Genomic DNA, 22814 nt, shown 5'->3' with positions numbered 1-22814 from the left:
TACTAGGAATTCAGCTATGAACAATTACAATTACCTAAGGGCAATTTGCCTTAGACAGTTCACTGCCTTTTAACACAAACCAATGAATGGATCTTTGTGTGTACTTGAGTTGCAGAGTCGGTCTCAGCCGACCCTCTCTGAAGCCTAGCCAATACTTTCACTGTTTGTTTTCTTTTAAAACAGTGGGGCTTGAAGTTGGAGCTGGGTGCTGTCCCTGAGCTCTTTTGCTCAAGGCTGGTGCTCAGCTGCTTGGAGTCAGAGCAGCACTTCCAGCTTTTGCATGGTTAATTGGAGGTGAGAGTCTCCCAGGCTGGCTCTCCCAGGCTGGCTTGGAACCACCACCTCAGATCTCAGCCTCCTGAGTAGCCAGGATTCCATGGGAGCTTCCGGTGCCCAGCCAACTTCACTTTTTTTGGCTCCACATTTTGTTCTGGTTATGTCTCTTCTACGTCCCTTCTCCGTTGCTCAAGCTGGCCTTGCATTCCTCCGGCAGCCCAGGCTGGCTTTGAATGGAAAGGTCCTCTTGCCTTGGCAGGAGGCTAGGATAACAGACGTGCACTACCACACCCATGTGCATTTCCCAAGATGAGCTGCAAACACACTTGTTAAAATTTCCCATCCTGCCATCTGCTGGAGTCTATTTCCACGATAGATTTTATTATTAAGAATCAATCACCCCAAACTTCAGAAAGCATTTTACTAAAAGTACACCATTTTCAAACAGAAATCCTTCGAGCTGCTGTGTCCTGTATTCAACGAAACTTCCAATTTATAATTTAATCCTTTCAAATAAAAAAATACAACTTTTTAACCCCTAAGTGTCCACCTCAAATAAGTGATATTTTGCTGATTCTAAATTAGTTTCTTAATGCAGTATTTAGTTCCTGAATCGTAATCTAGTTTCTTAAAAATCTTGTTCTGTCGCATATGTACATTTCATTGTTCAGACGTGAACTTAATCTACTAAACTTCCCTCTTACACTAGGTATAAGGCCTGGTGCTTCATATTGCCTTCCTGCATGCGGATCATGAGACACAGTGCTGGAATGAGCCAAAAACTAGTACAGGGTCCCCTGTCTTGTGTCATGGATAACTAGGGCAACAGACACAAACCTCTTCCAAAAAGGATATAAAAATTAACCTTATATGTATTTTTATATTTTCAGACTCAATGGTATAACAGTGAGAACATGATGTGCTACAATACAGAGGGGAAAGTCAGAACTACCAGACAGCAAAGATGTAAAAAATTATTTCCTTTGTAGAATCAGTATAGGGACATTCTATAACCTCAGGCTATTTTGTTCTTATTTCTCACAATAAAGCAACTTGACTAGCCTCTGTTCAGGGGTGCAGAGCCTTTTTCCTCAAGGACCATTTGGCATAGGATTCCTATGGTGCTCTGCAAGAACGCCTGGACTGAGTGAACTCTGAACCTTGCCTTGTCAGGGCCACCCCCACTGGTTTTGAAGGCCTTCTGTGGCCCATGGACTGAATGTTTCCCATTCCAGCTGAAGTGTAAATCCGCATTTAAAGACTCATCAAATTCCACCACGAAAGGTTCTTCCGAAGCCCGTAGCGTGAGTAATTAACAGAAGAACTCCTGAGTGTCTTGTCCAGTGGTGTGTGGTTGCTCAGACCCTTTCATCGCTGGACAGACCCATCTGGTCGCTTCCTAGAGCCAGCTGCTCATGTCAGCCGCGGCGAGGCGCTGACTGCCGGGCCGGGGACTCCAGGCGGAGGAGCTGGGTGCCCGGCAGCGGGCCTGGGAGGACAGGGCGCGTGCGGGCCTCTGCGGGCGCCTCCCCTCCTCCTTGCGCGCAGGGGCGAGGCAGGCCCTTGTAAGGATACTCAGCTCAGGTCATCAAACAGCAGGAGCCGAGTGACAGGCCTGTCACCAGAGCCACAGACGCAGCAATCCCCTTCTAAAAGGCGTCGGAGGAGGCGTGCTCTGGATGAGAGGGCAGCCTGCACCTCAGTCCATGGCCCCCGCTGCTGCGATTCCACAGGGGCGGTAACCCCTTATCACTCCAGCCATGGGCTCCCCAGTCCCAGCCACTCACACACAGCACCCAGGGGCTGCTGGCTATGCACTCTGCATTTTAGTATTCAACTCGACTTGTGAACTGGGGCCAATCGTCTCAAACTAGGGTAAAGTATTAGATAAAAACATTCATAAGACAAGCCTGGGTTGTCCATGCCTATCACCCTAGCACTTGGGAGGCAGACAGGAGGCCTGTGAGTTCAAAGCCAGACTGGGCTACATAAGGAGACTGTCTCCAAGCTAAATCAAACAGACAAGGCTTCCTGACGCCTGACGCCTGGCTCCAAGGCAGGATGCCTGCCCTTCCCCAAAGGTCAGGTCCTGACTCGGCATCTGCAAGCCTCCTGCAAGAGACACTGCCAGTAAACAAGGCAAAGCCAAGCCAAGCCAACAAATAAAACGCCCTCTTCTTTACTAACCTATCTGAAATGAAATTATTCAGAAAGCAGGAAAGAAAAAAGAAAAACACTGTTTTGTGGCTTCAGAATAAAAATAATTAATACAGTATTAACCTTTGTTAGGATGCTCATGTTTTTACAATCAAAGTTCTCTGACGTTCTTCTCAATTCTTCACAGAAAAGCCATCCACCAGTCTGCCTTTCACTACTAGTCTACATGTCTGCCAGCCCTGTATCTTTGGTCATGGAAGCAGCAAAACATTCACATTTTCATCGTGCTACATTCACCTGCCTTTCAAGTCTATGACAGTACATTTTTAAAGAAAGAGCTTGAAACAAATCTCAAACCATACAATACAAATGGTGTAACAAAGCCAGGTGTCCAACAGCTGAAGATGAACTGATGACACGTTAACTATGAAATCCTTTGCAGTTAAATTACACTTTTATTCTGATGTAGAAACAGTTAAGGTAATGTAAACAACACAGTGCTTTCCAGGAGGCTCTGGGGGCGTGGGGGGCGGCTCTCCAGGGTGGGAAGTGCTCTGGGGGCCCGCCCCACTGCCCTCACAGACTCGGGAGGGAGCAGCGCAGGGCCTCAATCCCTGAGCTCAGGGAAGATCCGACCCCAGGACTTCATGGGCATGGTGACAGCTCCAAACAAGAGCATTGTGCAGACCAAAAAAAAATTTTTTAAAGGCAAAATGAAACACAGAAAAACCATGCCTATCGTCCAAAATCAGTTTAGCATAAAAGTCAAAATTATCATTGCGTCTAGTGACTATAAATCCACAAGATGGAGACACCGATACAGTACACCTCAAAGATACCACACTGTCTATCTCAAAAATGAGAAGAAAATAGGAGTGTTTCTATAATTTTTAAAAATCTGAAACAGTCGTATTTTCCAGAGAAAAGAGAACCCAAATCCACACAGCCGTCACTGCCGCCTCGCAGGTGTTTGTGCACATCTCAGTGTATAGTACTCTTCTCAGATTATTTCCAAATCCAGACAGTTTTTGAAGAAATTAAGCTGACACTTAAAAGTTGGCTTTATGATGACAGTCACAAAACCCTCCCACTTGAATTCTTCAGTTTAATAAACAGCCTTCCAAGATAACAAACACAGTGAGAACTTATTATGCTATATCACAACAAAGCTCTCTTTCAGTCTTGATGAAATGTGATCCTTCACCATTAATGGCGTTTCAATTACACAGGTTCTAATCACATTATCTTTTCTGAAGAGAACATTTTTTCAGCTATTTCAGACCTGGTCATAATTTCCTGGAAGGAAAGGGAAAGCATTTGTGTCAAGATGTTGATGATGTACCCAACGCTAACAAAATCATCTGCTTTCACAAAAACCACAAATTAATTTTTTCAAATAGCTACAGTTAGGAGAAAGTATCAGATGCAGAAACGAAAAACCATACAATACACCCTCTCTATTAACGCAATCCATCATCTGCTGAGGTTTGAGAACGATCCATTTCTGCTACCTGGAAAACACGGCAAGTTCTGGTTCTTCAGGGAGAGGCAGAAACTGAGCTAAAATGACCTCTCAGGCTTAACTTGTAGAGAGTTTGGTCTCATCTCACTGAATTAATGAGTTTTTAAAATTATTTATCAAATGAAGATTTTAAACAACCCTTTAGAGCTAATTTTGTAGCACATGAACCTACAGAAGCATCTATCTCGAAGCTGTGGAGCATTTTCTTTTTCTTTTTTGGCCAGTCCTGGGCCTTGGACTCAGGGCCTGAGCACTGTCCCTGGCTTCTTTTTGCTCAAGGTTAGCACTCTGCCACTGGAGCCACAGCGCCACTTCTGGCCATTTTCTATATATGTGATGCTGGGGAATTGAACCCAGGGCTTCATGTACGGGAGGCAAGCACTCTTGCCACCAGGCCATATTCCCAGCCCGAGTATTGTCTTCTTAAACCTGCTCATTCTGCTGTGTTTAAATTAGGACCAGATGCAAAACTTGTTTCCCTCATCTTTCACACCGAGCCCAGCTCTCCTAGCCCGCTACAGTCACCAAGGCCCTGCAGCACGGCTACTGCTGCCCACCTCCCTCTCTCCTCTTCATTACATGAGCTAATAATGCTCACGCTTTCATTCCTTCATTCCTACACTCCACCTTGTCTGGACGTCCAGCTGACCTACAACTAACCTTGCTTTCACAAACTAGCCGAAATCCATATCCTATAAACAGATTTCTTCAGTATATCCAGTGGATCCATTTACTAAGCTAATAAAATATCAGAGTAACAGAGACTAAGCTGCCACATTAAAATAGTCTTTTCCCAGGCTCTGGTGGCTCATGCCTGTCATCCTAGCTACTCAGGAGGTTGAGATCTGAGGATCCTGGTTTGAAGCCAGCCCAGGCAGGAAATCCATGAGCCTCTCATCTCCAGTGAACCACCAGAAAAACTGGAAGGGGCGCTGTGGCTCAAAATGAGAGGAGGAGTGCTAACTTTGAACAAAAAAGTTCAGGGACAGCACCCAGGCCCTGAGTTCAAGCCCCATGACCAACCAACCAAACAAATAAATTCTCTTATCCTATATGTGAAATCTTAGAAAAATCATATAACTAAAATCTCAGAAAAGTTCCTTTCTTTCACACCAACAAGCATTTATCTTGCTTCTGTTTGAAATAAATAGTTGATATACAAATTGATATACAAATCCTTTACCCTTTACCATAACACAGCAATTATTAGCATCCTTCTGATTATTTAAAATTTTTTCAATATTTCTTTCTGAAATGTGTACTTTTGAAAATACAAATAACAATCCTAAGTAAAGAAGTAAAAGCGTGTTACCTCATCTGAATCCACTAATACCGGAAGGGCCCTAAAAGAGAAAGAGGAGAGTGCTTTCAGAGCAACGCCATGGGTCTGCGCAGCTGCGCACTTGGCCCTCCCGCCTCCCTCCCTCCACCCGCGGGGCCGAGGGGAGGGGCCGCCCAGGTGCCGGCAGACAGACTCCTCACCCTCCTCCCGGCAGCCCTACGCTAACAACAACCCAAATGGGGTCCAGCGGTGGAATAACTACACAATTAAATGAGTGCTTGAGGGATAAGGCTTTGAAACCCGATAGGACCTACAGTTCAAAGATGTTAAGTGTCAGCAGGACTTTGGGAGGGGAGCTCCCTACCTGGGAAGGAAACAAGGAGGTGTAGGGTGTTACTATTATCCTATTCATTTTTCAATTTAGGCGTGACATATCTCTTTAGGATGTGTGCACTCTCTAGAATGTGTGTTCCTTTAGAAGATGTTAGAAATAAACCGAAATATTTAATTTTTCAAAACTGAAACAAGATCAATTCAAGATCAGCAATCATAGAGCCTAATATCTTGAGGAGTATCAGTGATTAATAACATACAATGTCCATAATAGAAAATTAAAACAACAACAAAAGGATCTTGAAAACCGTAGGGGAGAACAGGCTGAAGTTTGATCGAGATCTGAGATTAACACGGAGTGAGTTTTGAAAACCACACGACAAAAGGCATATTATCCCTTTAAACCATGGCCTGAAGTTTATACTTTAATTTTTAGTTTTTGCCAGTCCTGGGCCTTGGACTCGGGGCCTGAGCACTGTCCCTGGCTTCTTTTTGCTCAAGGCTAGCACTCTGCCACTTGAGCCACAGCGCCACTTCTGGCCACTTTCTGTATATGTGGTGCTGGGCTTCATGTATAGGAAGCAAGCGCTCTTGCCGCTAGGCCATATTCCCAGCCCAAGTTTATACTTTAAAAGAGGATATTTACACATCTGTAAATGAAGAGGGAATATTTTCTTCCACCCATTTCAAATCTTCATCCTGTAGAAATATTCGTATTTAGCATTTGCTTAATATCATCTAAATGTGCATTTCTTAACAGAATGTGAAACCTAAGTATTTAAATTCAAATGCATGATATCTTTTAGTTGCTACACATATTTTAAAAAAATTGGAACATACACCATACAGAAATTATACCAGTGTTTTGGTAACTTTACAAACCAGAAACTGATTTCAAATTTTTGTACTGCTTGGCTTTATCATTTCTTGTTTTTTGTTTTTTTTTTTTGTCCTGAGAAAACTACAGTAAAAATATAGTTAAGAAATAGTAAGATGCTGTCTTGTATTAATTGTTTTTGTTGTTTCTTTACACTACTACTGGCATGTTCAAGTTTCTTTCTTTTTTCTTCAGTCTTGGTGTTTGAATGCAGGGCCTACTTGAGCCATCATCTCTTTTAGCATTAGGCATTATTTTGCTATCCTTAGCCTCGGATCTTCCCACTTAGAATTTTTTCAAATAAAGATTATTCCCATTCAATGTTTACAAATACTAAACCTTAAGTTACCTTAGAGAGAGAACCCAAGTCTAAACAATGAAACCCACAGGCACTTTCTGCACATGGACTGGAGATAATCCTAAGAATTTTGTGAAATTTTGCACTTGAGATGTTACGCTAGTGCTTCATTCAACAGCTTGGGACGCCACGTGTCCAGACTAGGGAAACACAGGTCACCTATGGCTCTACCACCAGGTAACTGAAACCATAATCATGGTTGTTTGTTTTTTAATTTTAGTTATCATAAAACAAGGCAAAGAACACATTTTACAGAATTATTACCCCAAATAAAAATTAAGCTGGGCACCAGTGGCTCAGGCCTGTAATCCCAGCTACTCACGAGGCTGAGATCTGAGGATCACAGTTCAAAGCCAGCCCAGGAAAAAAACCAAAAAACTTTCCATGATATTCTTATCTCCAATTAACCACTGTGGCTCAAAGTGGCAGAGCGTTAGCTTTGAGCCAAATAGCTTAGGGACAGCGCCCAGGCGCTGAGTTCAAGCCTAACCACCACCACCACCACCATCAACAACAAAAATTAACATGGTTGGTGATTATCAAGTTCAACAGAAACTGCTTCAGACAACATTTATCCAATCAGAACTTGAACAAATTTCTACATAGTACTATTTATAGCATACACAACTGTAAGGCAGAAGAGTATAATAAAACTGTTCAGATATTTTATTTTGCTTTATCTTCATTATCACCACTTTTTTGCACAATAACATCCATAAAATATTTAAAAACTCATCCTTATCCTGTTATTGTATCATTTTTTCAGGCTACTTTAGTTAAATTTTAAAAAAAAAGCTCTTGATTTTGGTAACTGAATAGTTACCAATAACAAACATTAAAAATGGCTTTAAAAACCACTTTACCACACTAAGAAGTTAAACTAGTATTGTCATGTTGCAACAGGTTATTTTATACCAAGCAACATAAAACAAAACAAAACTCAATAAAGATTCTCCTGACAACTGATAACACGCCACTTCTACTACAGATTTTTGATGTATAAAGACTAAAATTATATTAGAAAACCAAGTACTCACAAAGTTTTCAGAAGTAGGCTTAGCTGTTCCATTGGAAACAGTTTTTGAGGCTCTTAATTTTATTCCTTCAGCTATAATGAGAAACATTATAGTTACAAAATGGTATGGTTCTAACCTATTATAACCCATTAAGAAACATACTTCTTTTTTCAACAGAAAAGTAAACAGTGGTGACTTTTGGCCAGGGGGCTGGCTTTAATATATCTGGAAATGCAGAAAAAGCAGAAAAAGTAAAGAGGTTTTAATAAATTTGATACATAACAAACTGTACATATGTATGGGGTAAAGTATACTGTGCAGTACATGCCTATAATGAATTGATCAAACCAGGTTATGTATCATCTAAAACTACCACTTCCTTGTGTTAGGAACATCCAAAATCCTCTATTTTGAAATTTCTAATAAATTATTAACTAAAATTATATACAAGTACAATCTTGGCGGGGAGGAAAGCAGTAACTATTTCACCATTAGGGACAGTTCTAGCTGGGGAGTTTTCTCATAGCATTCTATGGTTTGCTGAGTTGTTTTCTATATGCATCTACTGGTCATTCTTTTTGAATATGCTGAACCACACTGATAACACTGATTCTCAAACAGTTATAACAGGTTTGTGGCCTTGGGATAAATTCCTCTTGATGATGATAGTCCTTCCATATTTTGCTGTCTTATTTTCTAATATATTAAAAGGATTTCTATGCTTCCATTCATTAATGACATCAGTCTATTCTTGTAATGTCTTTATGAGATTTTGGCATCTAAGAGGTACTGCCCTTATGAATGGGAAGTATGTGTCTCCTTGTCTACTACATCCAATTGCAATTTACTAACCAACTTGTTCATGATATCACCTTACATGCCCCTTTACACTGTAGTATTGTCCCATTACTTCCAATATTAGAAATCTGTCTTTTGGTACTTGTATTGTTTTTATTTCTCGCTTAGGCTATGTAGTAGCAAATGTATTCTTACTAATCCTGTAAAGAACTGCTTTTGACTCTATATTCATTTCTCTACTTTTCTATTTTGTTTCAACATTTAACTCCATAATTTATTTCCTTTTATTTAAATACTTTAATCTCCCTTTTAAAAAAGTTAACGTGAGGGCTGGGGATGTGGCCTAGTGGCTAGAGTGCTTGCCTTGTGTACATGAGGCCCTGGGTTCGATTCCCCAGCACCACATATACAGAAAACGGCCAGAAGTGGCGCTGTGGCTCAAGTGGCAGAGTGCTAGCCTTGAGGAAAAAAGAAGCCAGGGACAGGGCTCAGGCCCTGAGTCCAAGCCCCAGGACTGGCCAAAAAAAAAAGTTAACGTGAATATATATGTGTATACAAATTTACATATTTATATGCTAATTTTATATGCTTCAAATGGTGGTTTATTTTTTTCATTTTTTCAATATCTTGTTTATACTACCAACACAAAGAAAGTCTATACAATACAATTCACCCCATTATTACTGGAAGCCAGAACTTTAATATAGTCCATTTTAATAATTATGAATAAGCTTTCCAGATTTCTTTTTTTAAATAAGGTCAGAAAAACATAATTGCAGGGGGCTGAGGATGTGGCTTAGTGGTAGAGTGCTTGCCCAGCATGCATGAAGCCCTGGGTTCGACTCCTCAGCACCATATAGATGGAAAACGGCCAGAAGTGGCGCTGTGGCTCAAGTGGCAGAGTGCTATCCTTGAGCAAAAAGAGGCCAGGGACAGTGCTCAGGACCTGAGTCCATGCTGTAGGACTACCAAAAAACAAAACAAAACAAAACAAAAAAAACAACTTGCAGGTGAGACTCAGATGAAAAAAGGTTAAAAGAAAGGATTGACTACACAACCATTTTTGCTGCATGGGTAGGCCTAAACACAAGTTCATGGTATTTTAGATAAGTGACAGTACCAAAACAAATTATGAAGGGCTGGGAATATGGCTTAGTGGCAGAGCGCTTGCCTTGTATACATGAAGCCCTGGGTTCAATTCCTCAGCACCACAGATATAGAAAAAGCCAGAAGTGGTACTGTGGCTCAAGTGGCAGAGTGCTAGCCTTGGGCAGAAAGAAGCCAGGGACAGTGCTCAGACCCTGAGTCCAAGTCCCAGGACTGGCAAAAAAAAAAAAAAAAAATTTGGGCTGGGGATATGGCCTAGTGGCAAGAGTGCTTGCCTCGTATACAAATTATGAAAAATAATATATAACAAAGAGAAGCCAAAGTAAAAGGCAAAATGTAACAGAAAAAAATACCCTCGGGCTGGGAATATGGCCTAGTGGTAGAGTGCTCGCCTCTTATACATGAAGCCCTGGGTTTGATTCCTCAGCATCACATATATAGAAATAAGCCGGAAGTGGCGCTGTGGCTCAAGTGGTAGAGTGCTAGCCTTGAGCAAAAAGAAGCCAGGGACAGTGCTCAGGCCCTGAGTCCACACCCCAGGACTGGCAACAAAAACAAAACAAATAAACAAAAATCAAATAAAAAAAAAAGAAAAAAATACCCTCAAAATCAAAGTTACATACTGATGTTGCCTTAACAATTGCTTACTTAGACTATTACAGTAACATTAACAAAAATGAGAAAATGTGAAACAGAAGTTAAAAGAATGAAAAAGAATACATCCTAGCAACTCAGAAGACTGAGATCCAAAAGGTAGAAGTTCCAAGCTGGGTCAGGAAGAAAAATCTGGGAGACTCTGTCCCTACAATCACTAGCGAAAAGTTGAGCAGGGCTCAGTGGTAAAGTGCTGGCATGAAGCCCCGAGCTCAAACACCAGTACCAGCAGCAACAACGAAGATTGAAAATAAAAACAGCAACATCACTACAATTAGAAATGCTCTGGGAATGACCAGGGAAGCATAAAAACAATTCAAAGACCAAGAAGAAACCCAGCAATCACCACTAGGAAGATGAACATTCCAGGCTCTAAACTCAGCACAACTCAGGCCAAGCTGTGGAAGAGCAGGTATCTGCATTGGTACTCCAAGAGCAAACGAGTAACCAGGGCTCAAGCTACAGTGTCATCTCAAAATGTTAACCATTAACTGGTCTTGTTATTAGTATCTACCATAATAAATGTTTCTATAGGTTAAAAAATCTTTAAGTATACATATATATATATATATATATTTTTTTTTTTTTGCCAGTTCTGGGGCTTGAACTCAGGGCCTGAGCACTGTCCCTGGCCTCTTTTTACTCAAGGCTAGCATTCTACCTCCTGAGCCACAGAGCCTCTTCCAGCCTTTTTTGTGTAGGTGGTGCTGAGGAATCAAACCCAGGGCTTCACGCATGCTAGGCAAGCACTCTATTGCTAAGCCACATTCCCAGCCCCTTTAAATATTTTTGAAAAGACTTCAAATGACATATGTGACCATGTATCATAGATAAACATGCAATTTTGCAATTACAGTATGTACAATACTTAATTAAAAAATACCACTCACTTAAATTTTCAGATGTTACCATGAATTCTTCAACTTCATCATCAGAATCATCTATTAAGGGCATGAAGGCATATCTATACAAAAACAAGGAGTAGGCTCACTTAGTGTGAGTGAACACCCCTCCCCAGCTTTCAGTCGGTATCTAAGATAGTCGTTATCTATGTTTTAAAGATCTACATTTTTAAATGTTTCTTTATAAATTAAAGTAATAAAATACATGTTACTCTCAAGTTAGCTACAATTACTATGAAGGAAACAGATGCTCTGAAACCCTGCTGCTAATAGCAAAACCAGTTAAAACCTGTCTAAGAAACAAGTCTGCGATATACAGCCTTCAGCAAGGAACTTCCTCCTGGACTTCTTCCTCCAAGACACTGCCCACCATGTTTTAGCTTTCCCTCTCACAGGTGTTAATCTGATTGGTGAAAATAAAACCCACTAATGGAGCTACTTCTGCTAGGTGATAAGATTCCCACACCTTCCTCTCTGAGTGTTAGTAGACATAACCTCTATTAAAGGTCTTTTTGAATATCTATTCATATTTTTTTGTCAGTCATTGGCTTTGAACTCAAGAGCCTGGGCACTGTCCCCGAGTTCTTCTTGCTCAAGGCTAGTGCTCTACCACTTTGAGCCACAATGCCATTTCTGGTTTTTGGTGGTTAACTGGAGATAGAAGTCTCATACAGGCCTTCCTGCCCTGGCTGGCTTTGAATTGTGATTTTTAATTATCTGTTAATTTTATGAGTGTCTTTGCTTTACAAGCCAAGACAGATGTCCATTTACAACAATAGGCACACTCCTCTTAGGTAGTGCTGTACAGCCTTTAGAAGCCCTGCAGTACACTGAGTGGCACTGGCTCACACTGTAATCCTAGCTATTCAGGAGGATGAGATCTAGAGGATCTCAGGCTAAGCCAGGCCGGTCAGAAAAGCCTGAGAGCCATCATCACAGTAACTAGCAGAAAGCTGGGCTGAGGGCAGAGCCCCCTCAGAGGCTGAATGACAGCTGAGCAAGCAAGCCACTCAAACATGAGGATCTGAGTTTAAAAAGCAGCTACCGGCAGAACAGAAAAAAAATATTGCAGTGCCAGGAAGAGTCTACTCCATTTACTTTTCTTATTTTGGAGATACTGAAGTTTGAACTCAGTGCATTGTACTTGCTCCACAACCCTTTTGTCTTAGTTTTTTAATAAGGTCTTGCATTTTGGATTTCAGATTTTTGGATTAGGGATGCTTAACCAGTAAAGTGCAAAATCTAAACAATTCCCAGCAGAAAGCATTTCTATGCCAAGCATTTTGGATAAAGGATGTTAACCAAAGTGGCCTGCGGAGTATACTGTGTTATACTTTCTCACTAACCCCAGAACATGCATTCTTTCACAGCCTGATCTTATTCTACTCCTACTCCTGTCTTAAAGACTTGACCTAGTCTTGATCCCTTTCCCACCTTCCCCAAACTGCTTTATGCACCTCTTACCTCTTGCCTTGCTTTTGTTTTGACTTTTTACTTGCCTACATACTGCTTAAAGGTAAAAATACTTCCTAGCAGTTTCTATGAAGGTGTTTTAGACACCATAGAAAGTGGTCAACAAATGCCTGCCAACTTCAATTCCCAATGTTAATTAAATACCTTTGATTATTTGCTGATGGCCTCCACAAAAACATTATTACAATAAGTATAAGTGAAAAAAGGAAGCTCCAAAATGCATCATCAACCCAGAGCTCCATCCAATCCTAAAGGATAAATTAAACATGAAAAGTTAATTTTCAGGCAGACATACTGATTTCCTATTCAAACAGTAAATAATGCCGAACACTAATGACATTTCCTAACCAAATAAAGAAGTCTGAATTACTCAAAATATTTTAAAAGATCTGTTTATATCATATACATTCTCTTCCATAAGATTTTAGGGTTACGTTCAAAGCACCTACACTTCAGGAAGAAATTTTGACAAGTGATTCCAAGCCAGAATGCTCTCCTGAAAGACTTGAATGCTCCTCCCAATTCATCCCAGGTGAAGACCATTCAGCATTCATTCAGGAAGCCTATAGAAAGCTAGCTACATCACTCTTAAAGTGTCTTTGTTTTCAGATTGCTGCACACTATCTTGAAGATATAAAGGTAAAACCTTTACAAGAAACTAATAGAAAGACTTAGGAAACTTTTAAAAGATATACTTAGAATTTCAAGTTGAGAATACAAACATAAGAAAAGGGGAGGAAAGAAATTCCAGAAGGCTCAGCCTCCTTTTTCACTCAACTGTTCTAAACACAGGCGCAGCTCAGGACTGTGATTACATGTGTAGAACCAGTGACAATCTGACTTCTCAAGGAACTCCAGGAGAGGATTTTCCTGTTCTAAGTTCCAGAATGTTTGCTCTCCCTCCTGGAGAACTGGGGTCACTTGCCATCGGAGACGTGGCAGACTTTGTAAAGGGTTAGTCCTGTTTGGTAGAGTTTTGCTTAGCATGAGCAAAGGTTCTGGTCCTATCTCTGGCAAGGAAAGAAAAAAAATATTTAAAGGAGGGAGGAAAAAGAAAAATCACCTAACCCTCTAGTGGGGGGTAGGGGAAAGCTCTTCTCCTCCTCTCCTTCAGCAGGCTGCAGACCAAATACCAGGGATGCTAGGCAGGTGCTCTGCCTCTGAGCTATTACCCCTTCCACTCCCTCTTAAACTGTGGAAGAAGAGAATTCCTTTTCAAAATGTAAGAAAACAGGTTGAGGAAAAAGGCATGGTAGGAGATGGAGATTTAGTATGACCTTTTTCAGATGCATTTAAAAGAAACAAGGTTTGATTACTCTATACAAACTAATTCAAAGAAAAGGGAGAATTTCTACTAAAATTGCATTAAATAGAAAATTCCACAAAATGAAATGGTGTAATTAAAAATGACAAGTGTTTGAATAGGAAGCTTTACTTACAGACTGGCATTTTGCAATTCTAAACGTCTTAGTTGTCCACACCATAAATACTATAGAGGCTGAAACACACATACAGAATTACCTTTAAAAGAACATGCAACACTAAAATAATTGTTAGATTAAGAAAAGGAAATATCTTACCAAGCACAGCAAATATAAGTGTATTAGTAAAGTGTCTATACAATGAAAACTTCACTGTGTTCTTTCTTAGCCTGAGAGTCTTCATAGTCTGTGCCAAACTTATGAAAATGTGAAAAAGTGTTAAGGAAAAACATTTTCAATGATAATGAACAGTTTATAAAAACAGAAAAGGTCTCCTAATATATTTCCAGAGTTATTAATCACAACTATACCTCCTTAAATTTTATTATTTTTTTTGCCAGTCCTGGGGCTTGGACTCAGGGCCTGAGCACTGTCCCTGGCTGCTTTTTTGCTCAAGGCTAGCACTCTGCCACTTGAGCCACAGCGCCACTTCTGGCCATTTTCTATATATGTGGTGCTGAGGAATCGAACCCCATGCTTCATGCATGCTAGACAAGCACTCTACCACTAGGCCACATTCCCAGCCCCTACCTCCTTAAATTTTAAGCTAATAAAAACACAAAATGTTATTCTAATACTGCATAACCATGATACTCACATGACACAGAATTTGCTTTATAATTCATTTTTTTTCCTGAAATAAATGGACAAAGTTCAAGGGAAAGCAATGTAAACAAGAAGACCTGTAGAGGGTTCCTTGGAAGGCGAGCTCCTGCAGCCCAGGGCCCAGATCGCGTCCTCAAAGCTGAGCTCCTCCACTCAGCCCCTCCTCTTGGGTCGCAGGGCCACAGGCCTCTGCCCCGCGCTTCTAGTGCTTTGCTACTTTCCTTACTTCCTTTTTTCCTTCTCTCTCCTCTCTTTTTCTTATTTCTGTCTTCCTCTCTTTCTTTTAGGCTATTCTTGTGTTATTTTATAAATGGTTATATAATTAAAAGTCACTTTATCTATTAATTCCACTTTATATAAAAAACTGAAACATGTCAAATAAAACAAACCTAAACCTAAGCTGGGGAGAGACTTTATTAGGAAGACTGTTGTAGTGGGGAGAAGATTCCTGCAATAGAGCAACACTAGAGCTGTAAGATCTTCAAGTCTCAAAAGTCAGCAGAGAGAACAACAGAGGAGGCGAGCAGCAGCAGGACCGGGGAGTGGGGGGCATGACTGGACACCATCGGGTCCTTCCTTGAGATCTGGGGCTCCCACGAGAGGCCCACAGGGAAGGCCACAGCTCAGGGCTTTGGGAAGGAGAAGGACTGAAGTTTGGTGGTCAGCTCTTGTCCAGACTGTGCAGTGGAGATGCGGAGTTCAATTACTCACTTATGAGCGAGAACGAGGGGGATTCTGCGGGCCTGAGGGTCTGGCCTTGGCAGAGGTAAGCCAGGGACTATCTTGGAGTCTGACCCACATCTTGTGAGGAAAGGCATTTCTCAAAACTCAAGTGGGGGCAGGGTGGTGAAGGGGACTAGCACTCCCATCCCTGTTTTCTGGGAGCATGGGGCTCAGGTGAAAGTCAACATGGCCACGATGAGGAAGCAGAGAGGCTTTGTGTGAAGCGTGTCCTCAGCTAAGCTGTGAAGCAGGGGTCAGGGCGATAGATGGCTGTCCTTCCATGCAACTCCTCTTCTGAAGCAGGCTAGCGGGATCTGCTTAGGAAGCAGACACTCACAACAGCAGAGCTGAGCAGAAGAATCCAAGGGGCCTATTTATGTCCACTTTAAATTCTAAATACCACATTCATCGTAAGACTATTTCTGGCTGGGCACTGGTGACTTGCAGCCGTAAGCCTTGCTACCTAGGAGGCTAGACTTGAAGATCATGGTTTGAAGCCAGCCAGGAAAATCCTCTTATTTCTCATTGACCACCAAACAGTTGGAAGTGGAACTGTGGCTCAAGTGGTAGAGCACCAGCCTTGAGAAAAAAGCTAACGGGTGGTGCCCAGGCACTGAGTTCAAAACCTACTAGTAGTACACAGTAAAGAGTGGCACATACATAATAAAAAGAAAACCCACACAAAAAACCAATCTTCATTTCCATACTAAAACTACACCAAAACTGCGTTTCAGTCTTTCTAAAGACCATTAAGTAACAAAGGAAGTCCATTTCTAAAGTAATTTAACCCAACCAATTAAGGCTACTATTGGAACTTAGCATTCAAATTTGTTTGTGTGTGTGCAAGTACTGGGGCATGAACTCAGGGCCCTGGGCACTATCCCTGAGCTTTTTTTTGCTCCACCATTTGAGCCATATCTCTATTTCCAGCTTTTTTTGGTTGCCAATTGGAGATAAGAGTCTCACGGAATTTCTTCCCTAGCTGACTTCAATCTGCCGGCCTTGGCTCTAAGTGTCCTGAGTAGCTAGGACTTAGAGGTGTGAACCACTCATGCCTGGCTCTTTCCTCGTGGTTGTTTTGTCTCGTTTCTTGTAAAGGTCTTCCTAGTAACCCAGTCCTCCTGCTTCAGCTTCCCCAAGTGCTGGAATTACAGGCATTAATCACTATGTCTGGCCAAAAAATATTTGTTTTAAGAAATAAAAACATCAAAAGCACCTTGGAAACTGCTTAAGCTTTTGCTTGTGAAACACGTACAAAGTTAGGTGGTGTTTAGGTCATTCCGCGCCCCGCCCCCCCTCGGAAAGCATGAGGAAAGCTTGGCTTTATCCCAGGGCTGAGGTGAGCAGAGTGGCGGGAACTGCTGCAGTAGGAAAGGATATCCACCAGCACAAGCCAGAGTCAAGGAGAGACAGGGGGAGGCTGGCCAGGAGAACAAGGTCAGAGTCATTCGCCTGCAGCAAAACAGCAAGACAAATTAAAAAGAAAAAAGGACAGAAACCAACAAATAAGCAGGAAGGGAGGGGCACAGGACAAACACTGTAGCTTCTGAATGTTCCAGGCGAGTTTTTTTTTTTTTCTAATGCTGTAGAGTTATTTTTACAGGAATGGCTATACTTAAATACCAAGTTCATCAAAGTCAGAGAAGGTGGGGTCATTATGAAATCATGTTCTGGAACGTCCATAACCTGCATTCTGTTCTAACCAAGTTACACTTGCTCGCTCTGTGATTTCTCCGTTTTCACTAGTGCCACCCATGAGTCAATGAGTCATTGAGGCCCCTGGAGGTCCCTGGAGGCCCTAGTTGCCCTCCCCCACTCCACCTCCTGCCAGCATGCCTGGGCCACCCCGCCTCCACAGAGCTGCTCTGCCCCTGCCTCCCCGCCCCCTCTGGCCTGAGGCAGGACCACCTTTCTGAGCACTGGCCACGGCTGGCCGCCCTCTCTCCATCTCCCCACCCCTTCTCTGCCACTTGGGCAGTTTCTGGCTCGTCCAGCTCCCTTAAGCAGCTGCTCCTCCCAGGCTGGCTTTTCTCCCCACCAGGCCCCACTCTGGCCTCGTCTACGTGTTCTCCAGTCATTTCAGTGACAACCTCCCTCCCGACCTTCATCAACCCTTCCAATCCTCTTGCAAACCAAGGCTTTCATCTCCAACGCCCCTTTTCACAAAAGTGCCCTAGGGTGTCCAAATCTGGTCCATTCTAGCCTCTCCTCCAAATCCATGGCTGAAGAATGGCAGAGCTGCTCCTCGAAATCCCAACGGAGGTGCCATTTCCAACAAGTCTAGCAATTACACGTTCCTCATTTCCCCTACACCATCTCTGACCCCTCCCTCTTTTTTAGACCAGTGCAGATGAGTCCTTACTAGACTTCTTGCCTCTAATCTCTTTTTCAAGTCATCTTCTCCTAACATGCTACTCACCTGAAGCCTCATTTCTTTTCTATGCTCTCCATTGAGCGGGGACTTGAAACCCCTAAGCGTGTTATTTTGCTTTCCCTGTGGCCCTCACATACCATGATTCTCCCACCTGCAAAGCTGTCTGGGAATTCTGTCACCACCCATCTAGAGTTTCATGCTTCCAACTCTCTTTCCCCTCAAATCTTCACAGAATGCCTTTCTCCCAATTATCTCCTTAGTAAACTCCTATTTGTCCTACCTGTCTCATTTTTTTTTTTTTTTTTTGACTCAGGGCCTGAGCACTGTCCCTGGCTTCTTTTTGCTCAAGGCTAGCACTCTGCCACTTGAGCCACAGCGCCACTTCTGGCCTTTTCTATATATGTGGTGCTGGGGAATTGAACCCAGGGTTTCATGTATACGAGGCAAGCACTCTTGCCACTAGGCCATATTCCCACCCCCTACCTATCTCAATTTAAATGTTGCTACCTCTGTGAAATCTTTCTTGATTTTTATGTCAGAATTATTGTCTCTCTTCCCTCTACTTACACATCACCATTCTATATTTCATTCTATCATTATTATAAATTTAAAAGAATCCGATTTTCATGATACAAATAACTAAATATATGTATTTTTGGCTAGTCCTGGGCCTTGGACTCAGGGCCTGAGCACTGTCCGTGGCTTCTTTTTTTTTTTGCTCAAGGCTAGCACTCTGCCACTTGAGTCACAGCACCACTTCTGGCCATTTTCTATATATGTGGTGCTGGGGAATCGAACCCAGGGCTTCATATATACGAGGCAAACACTCTTGCCACTAGGCCATATTCCCAGCCCACAAATAACTATTTTTGAAGGACAGAGTAAAGGATATGAACCATACAAAAACGGAGTCAATAACTGCTAAAATAATGTCTCCCAAAACAACAGCTAAGTGTTTAGAACCCTGAAAAATAAAATTGGGGGAAAAAATCTGAATTTGTAAGTTCAATTACAGCATAGCAATTATGATCTCACGAAGAAAAACAATTTAGCTTATTTCATTACTTTTTAAGATTTCATTTCTTAAGAGATTTGTTTAGAACACACAATTTCACTGTTTTTGCAACAGGAAATGTTTAACTTGCTCCAACTTAATGTTAAGCTAAACTACTACGTATATCACAGTGTAAAACTATTGTAGATTGTCCAATAAAAAGCATTATGCCTCTCATCTCACTTGGGCCAACCTTTCAATCTCATCCCTCTTCATACCACACCTAAAGCCAAGGCTAGTACTTAAAGGGACTCCTGGCCTCCCCTGGACTGACTGTGAAGACATACACACTAAAAACAAAGCAAAAAAGCAAAATAAGGGAAGGAGGCTCTCTGGAAGGATAGAAACTATAAATTAGGTATTTACTCTGACAGTGATATTTAAAACATTCATAATGTGTGTGCTACATTTATATGGGGGCATTTATCCTTTCCATTTTCTTTCCAACAAAGATTTCTTAGGAAATATGTGTGTGTGTGTGTGTGTGTGTGTGTGTGTGTGTGTGTGTGTGTGTTTGGTTCTTCATTTTATAAAGGTAAAAATAAATATGCTCAAAGATTAAAAGACCAGGTTCACAATACACACAATGAAGAAAGTATCAAGGACAATTGAAAGAGGTTTGATTTTCAGCATTACTAAATAAATGTCCTGCTTTAAGGGTCAGATGAAGGAATGTGAAATAAAATCATATGGTAGCACACAGATTAGCCATCTTACTTATACATCTAATCCAAAAGTTTTTTTGGTAAAATGACAAGGATCTTTGAATCAACATACAATAGGTTTGGGTTGTTTTTTTTTTTAAACTGAACTCAAGGCCTAACACTTACCAGGGAAACACTACCAAATGAGCCATGACCCCAATTGTTTTTGCTTTCTTAGTTTGTTTTTCAATAGGTTCTTGTGTTTCTTTTACCCATGCTGCCTAGGATTTTGATCCTCCTACCTCCGCCTAACACCTCCGAAGAGCTGGGATTACAGATAGATGTATACTACCATCCCCAGCTATAGAAAGCTTCTTAATCTTTCCATCCTCAGCCACTTATTAAGAAAATCTAAAGCTAGGAATCTAGGAGTCTTCATTAACAATAACTATTAGCGCGTCTCTAGAGAGTAAAACGCTGCTACTCATATGACCAGATCTTCTGCACCTGAATGCTACTTGCTGAGTCCTCTAATAGTAGTCTTCAGAACTCCCCAAATAGCAAGTACACAAGAAGCCAGAGTGGTCAAATGTAATCATTATATGCCTGAAGGATATGATTAGCTTTTAACCTTTTTAAACTTTCTGTTTATGCTTTTAAATCCAGGATTAAGAAAGGAATGCATAGACCGTAAGGACAGAGGCAACATTCTTTACAAAGAGTAATATACACATTTCTGAATGGAGCTAATCCTGGGACAATATTAGTATATCCTTAACAATCAGTCATTTCATTTTAGGAATACTCTGTCTAGCCTTTTCCTTCAGGAAGTACATAAAAAAAGAAACATCATAGAATAAGGCTCATATCAGGTTTTTTCCCCTAAATTTTTATCTTTAAAGTATCATTCTAAGAGCTATTAAAGTAAAACCACTTTCACACCAGTAACAAAAAGGGATGGTAGAGGAGTTAATATGGTTTTTACCCCAACGACTCTCATTACACCTTCGATAGCTGCAAAGATCAAGTAAAGCAGTCCCAGTCCAATCACTCGGTGCATGACGGTTCCTAAACGTGGCCTGGGGAGAATCAAAGCAAATGGACAAGATAAAGCGTGATCCACTAATAAGCAAAAAAAAAAAAAAAAAAAAAAGGCAACATCTCCCAAGCCAAAGAAGGCACTGTGGAATCAAAGCAGCGCACTCATGCCTCTGGGGTTCTCCACAGGAGTCAGCAAACAGGCCCGGGAGCACCAGGTCTTCCACTAGGACCCAAACCTATACAGACGCCTGGGAAGAAAAATATCTGAGACCACAAAGGTCTTGACTGAAGCTCAGGCCATATAATGAACACGACAAGTAGGATTTGTTTATCTTATTTTTGGCAGAACTGGAGCTTGGAGTTGGGCCTCTGTGCTTGCGAGGCAGGCACTCCTATCACTGTCACCTGAGCTACGCCCCAGCCGTTCTGGATTCAGTCCAGGCGTCATAAAACTTTTCCTCAGGCCTTGAATCTTGATACTCCTGATCTCTACCTCCTGAGTAGCTGGGATGATAGGCATGAAATACTACACCCAGCCTAAAATAACACTTTTTACTTTTTTTTTGTGTGTGTGTGCCAGTCCTGGGTCTTGAACTCAGATTCTGGGTGCTGTCCCTGAGCATTTGTGCTCAAAGATAGCCCTCTACCATTTGAGCCACAGGACCACTTCTGGCTTTTTTGGTAGTTAATTGGAGATAAGAGTCTCATGGACTTTCTTGCCTGTGCTGGTTTCAAACTGTGATCCTCAGATCTCAGCTTCCTGAGTAACTAGGATTACAGGTGTGAGCCACCGGCACCAGACCACATTTCTGGCTCTTAAAATATGCGTTTGTATATGCAAATGTACACAAATGTATTAACTAAAGTATGGTATTTGCAGAGGAGAATTCAACAAAATGCACACCAGGAAACTGAGAAGGTCAGGGGCAGGGGGTGTAGACAAATAAAGATGATAAGGCCCTGGAGTGCAAATCACAATGTGGAAGTCTGAGGCTTCAGGCAGTGGCGCTCCAAGCTTGGGGCTCAGAAGATAAAGAGGGCCTAGCAGAGACTGGGAAGGAGCAGCCAGGGGTGTGAGAGCATAATGTGAAGTGAACCGGCAACAAGCAAAGCCAGGTGCCATGACGGGAGCTGCCAACAGGGCACTCAGGGCCACACAACCAGGAGAGGGGAGGGCATGGTGACCTGCCAAAGCAGTCTCGACGGAGCTCACTGAAGTAGAGCAAGAACAGGAATGCTGCACGGGGGAAGAGAAATGAGGCAGGCATGGAGAAAGGGATGTATGAAGCTCAGGGAGGGCTCTGCTCCTATAGACAATAGAAAGAGCAGCAGGCTGGCAGAATGGCCACCAGAAAGTAAAACTCCTGTTGCAGAAGCTTCCTGCAACTGGTTCCAAACCAGCTGCTGTGTGAGTAGGAAGGGAAGTTTGGTGAGAAGTGGTAAACTAAAGCCCTCTGGAGTATGGAAGAGTGAGAAAATACACTGGCAAGGGATGCCAGGGGAGCAGCCCAAAGATCCAAGATCCACCCGAAGATCAAGGCCATGGATTTTGAGAGAGGCCAGGCAGTGTGGGGCAGGGTTCCCAGGCAAACTCTCCTTCCACAGGTAAGCCCAAGGTGGATAAAAAGCTGACTTATCAAGACTGAGTGTATATGATTAGCTTTTAACCTTTTTAAATTTTCTGTTTAAGCACTATGCCAGACTACTTGGTGGTCTTCTTGACAAACACTAGAGGCCACGCCGGGGTGATAAACAACTGAGGTTGACCTAGCAGGGAAAAGAAACAGGAAACAGAGGAGGATAGATGAAAGCAGATGATCTAACGCTGCAATTATGAAAGCACACAACTGTGCGTCAGGAGCTGAGAGGTGAAGGGTGCAGGCAGGGGAGGTGGGGAAGGGAGATGGGACCAGCCACACAGACCCACAGAGTGCTGAGGACAGAGACGGCGACAGGACGCTCCAGTGGGGAATGTGGATGATTGCAATGCCTCAGAGCCATCGTGTCTGCAGGTTTCCGGGGCTGGAAACCACAGGTTTGTTTTTGCCAGTCCTGGGCCTTGGACTCAGGGCCTGAGCACTGTCCCAGGCTTCTTTTTGCTCAAGGCTAGCACTCTGCCACTTGAGCCACAGCGCC

The 22814-nt window shown here is 42.2% G+C and overlaps 1 protein-coding gene across 3 annotated transcripts in view; it reads right to left on the bottom strand.

Moving 5' to 3' along the window:
• Positions 1-923: 923 nt before the first annotated feature.
• The window catches only part of Tmem87b (transmembrane protein 87B), a 45147-nt gene continuing 23256 nt past the window's right edge, over positions 924-22814 (bottom strand). The window contains exons 10-19 of one of the 3 annotated variants that reach the window (XM_048352349.1): positions 20623-20716; positions 16946-17017; positions 14336-14444; positions 14195-14253; positions 12900-13003; positions 11271-11344; positions 7843-7913; positions 6217-6269; positions 5268-5298; positions 924-3729 (exon numbers count right to left, since the gene is read on the bottom strand). In XM_048352349.1, the coding sequence (XP_048208306.1) occupies positions 3670-3729; positions 5268-5298; positions 6217-6269; positions 7843-7913; positions 11271-11344; positions 12900-13003; positions 14195-14253; positions 14336-14444; positions 16946-17017; positions 20623-20716 (727 nt within the window). In that variant the 3' untranslated portion in view covers positions 924-3669. Of the gene's footprint in view, positions 3730-5267; positions 5299-5513; positions 5995-6197; positions 6270-7842; positions 7914-11270; positions 11345-12899; positions 13004-14194; positions 14254-14335; positions 14445-16945; positions 17018-18831; positions 18904-20622; positions 20717-22814 lie in introns of those variants that run through there. The other 2 variants (XM_048352348.1, XM_048352350.1) reach the window with 2 other exon arrangements.

This window comes from Perognathus longimembris, chromosome 8 (assembly GCF_023159225.1).
Source record: "Perognathus longimembris pacificus isolate PPM17 chromosome 8, ASM2315922v1, whole genome shotgun sequence".
Taxonomy (NCBI): Eukaryota; Metazoa; Chordata; class Mammalia; order Rodentia; family Heteromyidae; genus Perognathus; species Perognathus longimembris.
This window is presented reverse-complemented; position numbering and strand designations above follow the sequence as displayed.